Source organism: Hibiscus syriacus, unplaced genomic scaffold, assembly GCF_006381635.1.
Source record: "Hibiscus syriacus cultivar Baekdansim isolate YM2019G1 unplaced genomic scaffold, ASM638163v2 tig00015498_pilon, whole genome shotgun sequence".
Lineage (NCBI taxonomy): Eukaryota > Viridiplantae > Streptophyta > Magnoliopsida > Malvales > Malvaceae > Hibiscus > Hibiscus syriacus.
In genome coordinates, this window is record NW_024062367.1 from 69,111 (window position 1) to 81,708 (window position 12,598).

A 12,598-nucleotide genomic window follows, 5' to 3' on the forward strand; every position below is an offset into this window, starting at 1 on the left:
TAGCATTAGAGTTTCATAAGTTAACTTTTGTAAAGACAATTTTAGTTGAAGATTCATGGGTAAAGGCATATATTGTAAAACACCATGAACATTATCCCATGACCCTCCAAAACACAAATCTATCCAAACATGATCAACATTAGATGATTTCATGGTTGTAAATTAATTTACTAAACAGACGAGCTGCGAAACTAAAACCTGTTGCCGGATTGGGAAGGATGTCGTTGGATATAGGAACGGATGTCGCCGGAGAGAGTGATAGATGGAGATGGAATGAGTTGCGATTTAGGGATTTAGTTTATGATTTGCTGCTGTTGCGTAGTTATATACCCAAAATTTCAGTGTTGTGATTTACAGATTCTCGTTGCGATTTACGGATTATCGTTGCGATTTACAGATTCTCGTTGCGATTTACGGATTATCGTTGCGATTTACGGATACGCGTTGCGATATACGGATACGCATTACGATTTACGGATACGCGTTGCTATTTACGGATACACGTTGCGGTTTACGGATACGCGTTGCAATTTATGTGTTCGCGTTGCGATTTTCATATTCGCGTTGCGATTCTTGAAAATCGCAATGCGAATTTGTACTATCGCATTGCGATTTTCAAGAATCGCGTTGCGATTTTGGAAACTGATTTGCGATTCTGTGGATCGTGTTGCGATTTTTATTTCGCGTTGCGATTTTGTTGGTCATTTTGGCAAATTCAAAAAAAATTGGTTAAAATCGTATATTATAAGGCATTTTTGGTAATAGACGAAATTATCTCTCTTTTCTTTCATGTAATAGAATTATAAATTTCTCAAACAATCGTTCTCTCTTCCTTCCATTTTCTATTTTAGTTTATTTTGTTTTGACAAATAGAACTTGTGTTTCGGTTTCCTATTTTCACGTTTTAGCAGAGGAGATCCTTCACTTCAGTGCACGATAAACAGCAATGAAAAGCTAGTTTTCTTTCTTTTTATTCTCAGCTTGTTGTTTTCAAAATTTACCGGTACGTCTCTTTCAGATGAAAATTTCTTTCACTTTCTGCGATTTTCAATCAAATTCCCTCGTTTTTTTTGGATTTTGTAAAACAGGAGTTGTTATCTGGTGAAGAAATTAATTGGAGCTCTATCATTTCTAATAGGAGAGCATAGGGATATTTTTTTTGTGTGAAAAAATTAATGAAATTTGAGAGCTGAATTAGGGTTTTATTTTGTAATTTTTGGCATATTTGTTTCAAAGTTGTGATATTGGGTACATTATAAGGAGGAAAATGGGTTATTTGCATTAGACGAAAATGACAGATTTTCAAGCTTTACAACAAAAACCTGAATCCCCACTCGATGATGGAGCTGAATTCGAAAGGGGTTTGGAGGAATTGATGAGGGGGCATTTTGACGATTGTATGTCATTTGCATCATGTAGTGTTAGTAGAAGTCCTGATGATGAGGATGATGAGAGTGATCGACTTGTTAGGAGGAGGGCAAGGTCTGATATTGAAGGGGATGACTTAGCTGAGTCATCCGCAGCAAGAAGGCGGCATTCTAGGATTTTGAGTAGGTGGGCTGCTAGGCAGGCTCAGGAAATGATAACTACAATGGAGAGGAGAAACAGGGAGTCTGAGCTGATTGATTTAGCTGGTTTACATACAGTTTCAATGCTCGACTCCTCTTTCTTGAGAGAGTCACAGTCACCTACTTCTAGGCGACAAGGGGGTAATGTTGACAGATCCAGTACTCAGGCTTCTGCTATTTTGCAAATGTGGAGGGAGTTGGAGGATGAGCATTTGTTGAACAGGGAGCAAAGGAGTGCTGATGGTAATAGGACCATGTCTAGTATTACTCTGTCCGAGAGTCATGGGAGTGAGAATCAAGGGAGTGTTGGGGATGTGACTGAGTGTGAGAATGACTCTGCAACTTGGTCGAATGATCAGGGTGTGTCACAGAATGATCCTGGGAATGACAATGGGTCTAGTAGGGAGCAGTCTCCTGATCTTGGGGAAGTTGAGAGAGAGAGGGTGAGACAGATTGTTCGGGGATGGATGGAGAGTGAGATTAATGATCATTCATCAAGTGTTACCCAAAGGGCTGGCAGTCCCAGAGCTGAATGGCTTGGTGAAACAGAGCGTGAGAGAGTTAGAATTGTCCGGGAGTGGGTTCAAATGACAAGTCAGCAGCGAGGAGTTCGTGGGGTACAGAGAGAAGATCAGGAAGCTACAATTGGTGCACAAGTAGACCATGTTCCTCATAACTATGCTACTGACCAAGATGAAGGTCAACCAGAGCATATTCGTAGGGACTTGAGGAGGTTGCGTGGAAGACAAGCTGTAATTGACTTGCTTGTGAGGAACGAAAGAGAGCGACAAAGGGAGCTTCAGGGTTTGTTGGAGCACCGTGCTGTATCTGATTTTGCTCATCGTAACCGCATTCAGGTCAGTTAGCTATCATGTAGCGTTCATTTATGCTTTCTCTTGATTTATGCATTTCTTAAATTTGTTCATAATAAATGTTTTACAAGTTCTCCACCTCATTGATGGGTGTTAGTTCCATGCTTTGAGTCAAGGTTTTGAATTTTGAGTCCAACATGTATTGTAGTTTCATATGGGATTAACCTGTTTCAATAATAAGGTACTATGTTCTATTTTAAGTCAAGTCACTTTACTAGGAACTTTATGGGAACTAAGCATGTTTGATTGGTTCAACATTTAGTTTGACTTGATTTCTAGTTCTGTTGCTCAAGAACTTTGATCAATTTACTTAATAGGATCTGTGTAAATTGATTTGTTTTTCTTATAAGGTTTATGGTTCTCCTGATGCCAACTTACTAATTAACCAATAAATAAATAATTAACAAGTGGAAAACACTGTCAAAATAGAGAAAGCATGACTCTAGCTTTCATCCCCGAATAAAAAATATTCAATATTAGTATGAGGCTCTGTTCTGCACTTTTCTGCAATGCTAAGAAGCTTGAATCTTGCTAATATTGGTTAGATCCATTTGAGTGGTGTGCAATAGTTAATTGATCTTGTGTCATCACGTATCATATTGATTTTTTTCATATTCTTAATCACTGCTCAAGAATTTCAATGATGATAAATATTCAATGATTTTCTTCTTTTTTTCTTTTAGTAAATCCTTCATAAATATGTTTTTGTTACCCAAGCTTTTTACCATTCAACCCCCTTCTCTCATATATTCATGCTAGGCTGGAAATTAGAGGAGGCTTTTTTTCGAAGAATAATACTTTCTATATCAGGTTAAGACTGAAAGTTACATCATTCTTATGTTTTTAGAAAACATTTCAATTTTAAAGTAAAATATGTAATAAAGATATGCTGATGCTGGAATTAGCTTTATACATCACTCCTGGACTATTGTATGATCAGGTGTCTTGACTCTCGGTGTTATTATTGAATTTCTGTGAAAGTCCTTTGGTAGTTTATTTTCAACCTGTGGCCTGGTTAATTAGTAATCCTTTTTATCTAAATTTTGCAGTCACTACTCAGAGGTAGATTCTTACGAAATGAAAGACCTGTTGAAGAGGAGAGGCCACCTTCAGTGGCAGCTAGTGAATTAAGTCAATTAAGGCAACGGCACACTGTATCTGGTTTGAGGTAGGAATTTTTTTTCTTTCATGCTTCCATTATGGAATTTTTCAGAGAACTTTTCACTATTATTTCGAAACTTCTTGGTGATAGTTTTAAAATGGTTGATGTTTGTTAAACGGTGATGTTACAAGCTGAAGAATTTTGGCATATAGATGTATAAAACAAGCTTCATTGCCTTAACAATTTATGATCTAATTACATTTTGTTGATGTATTATGCAGTTACACCCCGTTTTATAATGTTTTGTTTGTTTTTCTACTCTGTCTCTGTGGTTATTTATTAATATTATAACCTTCTCCTGTTCATGGAGAATGGGAACAACTTAGGTTGATTTTTTCTTTTACTTTTAGCTCCTTTTTCTAAAAGAACACATAAAAGTTTATCTTGCTTGTTAAACAATGAGAAATCTGTGGCACATGTGTGTGTGAGTGTGTGTATAAAAATAAGGCATGGGTCACTGTGCAGAGTCCATCTAGTGGCATCTAGATTATAGGTTGAAAAATTCTCTGCAATGCCCTCTTCAGCTCTTTCAAGTTTTCCATTGATTTCCTTAAAAGCCAATTCTTTTTCTTATTCAGGGAAGGGTTCCGCAACAGATTAGAAACAATTGTACGTGGTCAAGCAAGCGCCAGTTCTGAAACTATATCTAGCAACGTCATCAATGATTCTAGAAGTGAACTTCCCCAAACAAACACTTCACAAAATGTCCAACATGAAAACATTGAGGATACACAACCTAGGAGTTTGAGAAGTCACACTGAACAGTTGCCTAATCAAACAGGAAGTATGGTTAACAACGTGCTAGTTGTTGAAAGCATAAGTTGGCAAGAAAATGCTAACCAAGGTGGGAATTGGCGGGAACCAACAACCAATGATGAGGGAGGAAACTGGCCACAGCCGACCTATGCTCGGTTCAATGAATGGAGAGAGGGAAATGCAGAAGAAATGGATACAAATGGGCAAGAAAGTTCAGTTAGTGAGTATCGCCAAGAAATTCCTGAAAATGTAAATGGAGGAAGTGATTCTCAGGAATCCCATAGAGTTTGGCGCGAGGATGACTCACAGGAAGCTGTTGAAAATTGGTCAGAAGAGCCTTCTGATCCTCCAAGAGCACGTCGTGCACCCCCAGTTAGAAGGTTCAATAGATTTCATCCGCCTGAAGATGACAATGTGTACAGTATGGAACTTAGAGAACTCCTGAGCAGGTATTTGATCGCATAGTTAATCTTTACACTTTTATGTGAAATGACTTCTTTATTGATGCATTTTATTTTGTAGGAGGAGTGTCTCTAATCTTCTTCGAAGTGGTTTCCGGGAAAGTTTAGACCAATTAATACAGTCTTATGTGGAAAGACAAAGTCATTCTCCCATTGATTGGGATCTGCGCAGAAACTTGCCAACACCAGCCTCACCACAGCATCATCAAGAGCAGCAGAGAGATGAAACAAATGATCATCAGAATGATGCTACCAACAGGCCTTCACTCATGTTACCTTCTCCTCCAGTGCCTCCACCACAGCCGTTGTGGCATCAGGATTTGCATCACACTAGCTGGTCAAGGCACAGCATGCATAGATCAGACCTTGTGAGCCTTCTATCTTAGTCTTGCAACTGCATATATATTTTGCTCCAACCTTTCATTTTTCTATAAGTATCTGTGTCTGACACCCATGTTCAACACATTTTCAAACATGGATATAGGGATAGCCCGATAGGACCCTTCAAGGATCTTAAAATAACTGGAAAAACTTGGAGATAATGAGGATACATTTTTCTGGACACATCTGGGTCTATTACTCACACCCGAGTTCAAGTAACAGTGTTGCATATTACCGTAACTACTGAAAATGAGGATACTTTTGTTTTCCTATCCAATTTGCAATTATACTGTCTCTATCTAAGTCGACACATACTTATATCCAACACTTGCACTTGAGTTCAAGTAACGTTGATTTGCTACTGCTTGTGTACCATTATAGGTTGTCAGTCGTCCCTAGTTGAATAGAAGATGTTGAAATATCTTATTTGAAGACCCTGCCAATACTTTTTGTTACTCTGCATCTTTTCAGTTATTTTATGAGACTGCTTATTGTTTGCAGGAATGGGAGATGGTTAATGATCTAAGAGTTGATATGGGCAGACTCCAGCAGGGCATGAGCCACATGCAGAAGATGTTGGAAGCCTGCATGGATATGCAGTTGGAATTGCAGCGATCCGTCAGGCAAGAAGTCTCTGCGGCTTTGAATCGTTCAGCTGGTGAAAAAGGTTCATAAATCCTCCCAACGTTTCTTACCTGGAAAGCTTTGTTTTGTATTTTTCGAGGTCGTTTTGATTGTTTCTGTTTTGACTTCGTCTTGCATTTCAGGTTTGAGTGCAGAAACACCAGACGATGGTTCGAATTGGGGTCATGTGAGGAAAGGGACTTGTTGTGTTTGTTGTGATAGCCATATTGATTCACTTTTGTACAGGTTTTACCTTCTGAACTTTTCTAAATCTTTCCATGGTCAAATATCATCTATGAAACCATAATTTTGAACTCCATTGATGCTTTAATTATACATTGCAATTGCCCTCTTTTTTTCACATTAAAGAACTGGTTGCAGATGCGGACACATGTGCACTTGTTCAAAATGCGCAAATGAGTTGGTTCGTGGCGGAGGAAAGTGCCCTTTGTGTCGAGCACCTATTGTCGAGGTAATCCGTGCATATTCAATTCTGTAAAGAGATGAAGAACAAAATTGGAATTGAACAGTCTGTTAAAGGTCCAAAAGAGCCAATGGCCAGATAAAAAGGCCCCGATTTGTAGAATGTTGAGTTGAAGCTAGTGTTTTTCTGATTATTTGGAATCGGAGCAGCAGTTGGCATCATTGATTCATCATTCATGCATAAATAAAATATCGTCCGTAAATTCTTTTCTTCCCATTTTATGTTACTGAATATCTAGGGGTGACAATGGGAACTGTGGACTCGATTATTTGTGGATATCCAATCCATTTTTATGGATTCGGTTTGATGCTATTCATTAAACATTAAATTGATAAGAGGAATCCAAGATAAAAACGAGACTAAAAATGGGCCTATTCTAAAACTACTCATCGATTGGATCATACATGAAACAGCAAAGTGTTTATGTTTGAAGTTTTTAACTGACGCCTAATCTAAATTTGACTTTTGGGTTAATATCAAATTTTGTCATCCTATAACTAATTAAATCGATGGGTTATAATGTGTTGTTTTGTTAAGTCTTTCGATTATTAGAAGTTATAAAATGGGCATCTGACTATTGATATATTTTAAACTTGATTTTTTTCGTTAAAAAAAGTAACGGCATTTTGAGTAAACTTTAACTTGTAAATTGAGATACGATAAATTTGATTGTAAAATCTCAAATGACTGTACAAATCAAATAATTATGAGATCATATTTTATCATATCTCAATTAGTATGTTACGTTCATCTTAAACGACGGCCAATTTTTTAACGGAAAATGATGAATTTAAAAAATATAATTTTCGATCGATTATTTTATAACTTTTACTAATAATAAAAATGATAATTATAACTTTTGATAGTTTAAAGATTCAACAAAATTACACCGTATAATCATAGGATAATTTGTTTCTTTACTCTAAACGATTGATACTATTCTTTTTACATAATTATTATACTTAAAAATAATATACGTTGAAACGCACTTGTACTGACTAGGGATGGCAAATCAACCCGAATCCGACGGGTTCCGACCCGACCTGACCCGATCGGGTTGACTTTTTTTTTAAAAAATTGGGTTCGGGTCGGGTCGGGTTTTTTTTAAATGTAATGTTCGGGTCGGGTCGGGTTTAGGGTGAAAAAAATCCGACCCGACCCGACCCGAAAAATATATATAATTTTATCCTATATATTTAGGGATAATTACAATAATGTCCCTCCATATATAATTTTTTTCAATTAAGTCACTGTTTTCATTGAATAATTTTTTTTATTATTATTTCGGGTCGGGTCGGGTCGGGTTTCTAAGTCATATATTCGGGTCGGGTCGGGTTGGGTGAAACCTTAATTTCGTCGGGTCGGGTCGGGTCACGGGTGGAAATTTCTTCTCGGGTCGGGTGGCCCAAAAACCCGACCCGACCCGACCCGACCCATTCCCATCCCTAGTACGGACGTTGTCTTAAATGCTAGCATAATAGTAATCATATCAATTGAATCACAACTTATTCAAACACTTGACTATGTCAAAATGACCTTTTTAGTCTCTTGAAGATTAATTTACTTTATAATTCATTACATTTTTTACTATTACTTTTTTTGTTATTTTTATTAAACTAACTTAAACATGATAAAATATTAACATCAATTATTTTCAATTTTACGTGACATTCTAAAAAAAATTAAAATATATATACATAAAAAAGTTAATATCAATATCTGCATAATAATAAATGAATTAATTTTAATTTATTTAACAACATAGTAAAAATTAAAATAATTAACATCAATTTCAAGATACAATAGAACACCTATAATTAATATTCGATAAATTAATAATTTCTCTAGAATAATATTTTAATAAGTCACACATTATACGTTAACATCATTCAATTAGTCAATATAAAGTGAAGATTAGGCAAAATAAGAACAATCTAAATTCCAGCTTGATTTAAAATAGAAATGTAATTACTTGATTAAAACTCACTTACTTGAAAAAAAGCATCCATTAATCATAATGCTCAAGCTTCAACCTCAATTTTTTATCCTCAAACTCAAATACGAGCCGAGATTCTTCAGCGCTACTCTATCGCATCTCTATCTCTACTCTAGAGATGAAACAATAATTCATCTTCAGCGTTATCTATACATTACCACTAACTCTACTTTATTCACAATATTTAACTATTATAATATTAATTTTACAGATATAAAAAATCAGAAAAATATAAAAAAATCTGAAAAATTACAAAAAAAATAGTATAATTATTTATCTAATTTTAATATATTTTTATCTATTTTATAATTTAATATATTTTAATTAAAAAAAGAAGAAGCAAATGTAGCGTTAGCTACAGTACCGCGCTAGATGTAGCGCGGTACTGTAGCAAATCGTCACTGTAGCGATAGAGATGGCGCAGAACTAGAGCGCGCTACAGTAAAAATATCTCCACTGTAGCACAGCGTTGGAGATGGCCTAACCCCAGGATACATCTGCAAACCAATTTAACCGCATCTCACTCAATAACTCGAATTATGACAGATAAATAAATAAACTAAAATGACGAAATAAATAAAATAAGACAATGGATATTTATATTTATTAAAATAATTTCATGATATGAAAAATACGAAAATGTCTAAATTGAACTCAAAGTGAAATAAGATATATCTAATAAATAATAAATAGTATTGAAAATAATTTTATTCAAATAACCCTCAGAAGGGTATCCCAAGTATTTGGAGGTATTCTATAGATTAATCGAACAACAAAAGGTAATACATCGACTTAAAATTAAATATGAATTTTGACCAATCCAATAAAAATATTTCTTAAAATAATTGTACTAAAAGAAACACAATCAAATAATATATACGTACAGAAAATGTACCTAAATAATACTAATAAACATATATATATATTATTCAACAATAATATTTCAACAATAAGGGCTTGTAATTGGGCCGGTTAGGCTTGTTGTATGGCCTTCGGGTCTATAAAAATAATAAATAATATTAATATTTAATACAATAACAAAATAAAATAAAAATATCAACCCGGACAAAAAGGTGTATAATACATGAATTGCGTGCGTTTAGTTCACGGAATATAAGATTATCGGTGAAAATAAAAGATTATCAGAGAATAGGATTACTCTGAATGTTGTATTTTGTGTTTGGTTGGTTTAGCAGAAATGTAAGATTACAATGTTTGGTTAAAGAAATAAAAAATTATCGGAATGTATATTTTACCAAATTGTCCTTATTATATATTTTTTTAACAAGTTGAATTCTATTATAATATTACTATAATTAATATATATTTTTTATTTAAAAATTTTAAATTCATAAAATTTATATAAATTTTTTAATAAAATTGAAAAGATAACTAGGTTTAATGAAATGATAAAATTTTATTTTAACCCTAAACTTCATATAAAATTTTAATTATATATATTTTTTTGTAAATCTAAAATAGTTTAAGATAAAAATCCACTGTTGATAATAAAAAATTACCGGAAATAGAATTACTGGTCAACCAAATGGGGAATTAGGATTTTATTCCCTCGGTAATATCTTATGCCGTGAACCAAACGGCCGCTTATGTTTAAAGAATGAGGATGGAGCATAAGTTGAATACGTTTGCCTTAGTAGAGCCTTGTATCAGTGGTCATAAAGTTGATTAAGTTATTGCTAAATTGGGTTATAAGAAATCTTCCAGAGTTTAAGCTGATGTTTTCGGGGGGCATTTGGATCCTTTGGAGTTCACCTATTTTGCCTGAAGTTGTAGCGGTTCACTCTTAGTTTATTCTCTCAAAAGTGACTGGTTTATTCAGCTCTGTCTCGGTCTTTGTTACAGTGGTATATGGAAACCCTCACAGGGAAAAAAATGAGAAGCTCTTTGGAGAGACCTTAGCTCGTAGGAGACATCCTTTAGATTATCGCTGGTGATTTTAATGTTTATATGTCTAGTGCAGAAAAGACCGGCGGGACTAGGAGAGGTGTTGGGTGTAACCTTTTTCAATAGTTTGTGGAATGATATAAGCTTATTGATGTCGAATTTAAAGAACCTCAATTTACTTGGAATCATGGAGGAGTTTTAAAACGTCTAGATCGTATGTTGATTGTCGGAACCGTCTTTTCGGGTGGACCCCGGAATTGAGCTTCGACTTAGATTAAATGAATTGGAGTCGCCACCGACCACTTTAAAATAAATTTAGGCGGGCCGGATACCATCTTACATGATCTGCGTTGTACCACAAACGTGTCGGGTTCGAGAATCGGTTACGGTCAAGGAAGGATTAGCACCCTTGAACCGCCCTTTCGGTACCAATTAATTTTTCGGATGTCTTTAATTGCGAAAATTTAAAAATTAAAATTAAAATTTAAAATATTCGATTCGAATTGCTTACCTTTGATCGTTTGAAATTACCACTGAAAATGTTAAAAAATGTTAAATGGTAAAATAAAAAATAATATGAAGAAAAAAAAGTAGGTTAGTTTAAAAAAGGAAATAAAACAAAAAGAAAATAAAAAAATTAAAATAATATAAAATATATATAATACAAAAAAATAAGTAATAAAAAATTAAAAAATAAATAAATAAATAGTATATATATAATATAAAAGAAGTATCAATTAAATGATGAAAAAATGAAATAATATAAAACAAAACAAAGAAAGGACTAAAATAATAAAATCAGGAATTGAGGGGTCGTTTTGTATAAGCCCAAATTCATGAACAGTGTAATGATTTCCACGTGACTACAACCAAGCTTGCAGGCCCTAGTCAGGCAATCAAAACAAATTGGAAACCTCATCCTTTAGATGTAATCAAAGGTAAATTTCGATGCTGGCGAATAACTTTTCCATTTTGCCGCTGAAGCAATAGTCGTGTGTCATGCTCTCCAATTAGCAAAGGACATGGGTTTCAATCATATTATTCATCGCTTCAGGCAGAGGCAGAGAGACGAGCATTAGAACCCATAAGCATCAGAGAGTGGGTAATGCTTTGATCGATGCTGTCAACACACATTTTTCGTCCTACTAGGATTCAAACTCTCAAAAATAGGATAGAATTCTGCTAGGATTCAACTCCTAAAATAGGATAGAATTTTGCTATGTTTTAAACTCCTAAAGATAGGATCCACAAGCACTATAAATAGCCATTGTAGCTCACTATTGTAACACACGATTTACACACAAAACACAGAGGAAAGCACGGAAAATACAAAGGCAAAGTTGTTGTAAACGATTCGAAAAGGAAATAAAAGGTAGCATCTTTTTTTACATTGGTTCGTTCATTTCTCGCATGTGCACGTTATTTTTCTTGAGATTTGGTTCGAATAACCCAAAACGTGGGTTGTGCCGATGACTAAAAAGGGGTGGGATTTCGAAGTTTCGAACCTAGATCCACCCCCGAGGTGTGTTCATTTTTTTAAATATTTAATTCTCCCCCCTAAATCATTTTTTTCCTACTTTATTATTCTTGTTATATATGCATATTACTTTCTATTAATTTTATTATATATGTATATATGTTTTTTTATTAGCGTTATTATATATATATATTTATATATTTCCTATTTTGCATGTATATATACGTATATTACTTTTGATTTTCTTTTTTTATTATTATTATTTTACTTATATATATATGCTTTTACTTTTTTTATATATTTTACTCATTTATTTATCTATTTTTATATTTATCATATATTTTATGTTTTTATATTCTTTTACTTGTTTTATTTATTTATTTACATTATCATTTTATTTTTATTTAGTTGTTTGCTATGCATATATTAGTGTTATTGTTTTTTATTTTATATATTCTATTCATTTTATATTTACTTTATTTCTTTCTTAATCTCCTTATTTTATTTGTTTTACTTTATTTATCATTTATTCATCTCTTCTAACACATATTTTGACTTTTAAATAGTATATTTGTAAATCTGTCAAAGGTAAGTAATTTTGGATCATTATTTTATCTTTTAATTTAACTTGTTATTTTTCTTAATTAAGACAACTGGAAATTATGTAGTACCGAAAGGGCGGTTCAAGGGTGCTAATCCTTCCTTGACCGTAACCGACTCCCGAGCCTGACATATTTCTGGTAAGACGCAGATCATGTAAGAAATAGGGTATCCGATCAACCATTTATCTTTAAATAAATGATCGGTGGCGACTCCAATCCACATTTTTCAAGTCGAAGCCCAATTCCGGGGCCCAACCGAAAGACGGTTGCGACAGCTTGGCGACTCCGCTGGGGACTCTCAAGTGAGTCA

General features: G+C 34.1%; 1 protein-coding gene across 1 annotated transcript; it reads left to right on the forward strand.

The window, feature by feature from the left end:
- The first annotated feature begins 1,149 nt into the window (after positions 1-1,149).
- Positions 1,150-6,499, forward strand: LOC120207946. Its single transcript, XM_039207328.1, has 7 exons — positions 1,150-2,425; positions 3,490-3,608; positions 4,181-4,807; positions 4,881-5,187; positions 5,702-5,867; positions 5,968-6,070; positions 6,206-6,499. The coding sequence occupies exons 1-7, from the start codon at positions 1,292-1,294 to the stop codon at positions 6,321-6,323; spliced, it is 2,574 nt and encodes an 857-aa protein (XP_039063259.1). The 5' UTR covers positions 1,150-1,291; the 3' UTR covers positions 6,324-6,499.
- Positions 6,500-12,598: the final 6,099 nt, after the last annotated feature.

Coding starts and splice junctions, on each gene's coding strand:
- LOC120207946 (XM_039207328.1), top strand. CDS start 1,292: ATGACAGATTTTCAAGCTTTACAACAAAAACCTGAATCCCCACTCGAT. Junction 3,609..4,180: donor CACACTGTATCTGGTTTGAG/GTAGGAATTTTT, acceptor TTTCTTATTCAG/GGAAGGGTTCCGCAACAGAT. Junction 5,868..5,967: donor TCGTTCAGCTGGTGAAAAAG/GTTCATAAATCC, acceptor CTTGCATTTCAG/GTTTGAGTGCAGAAACACCA.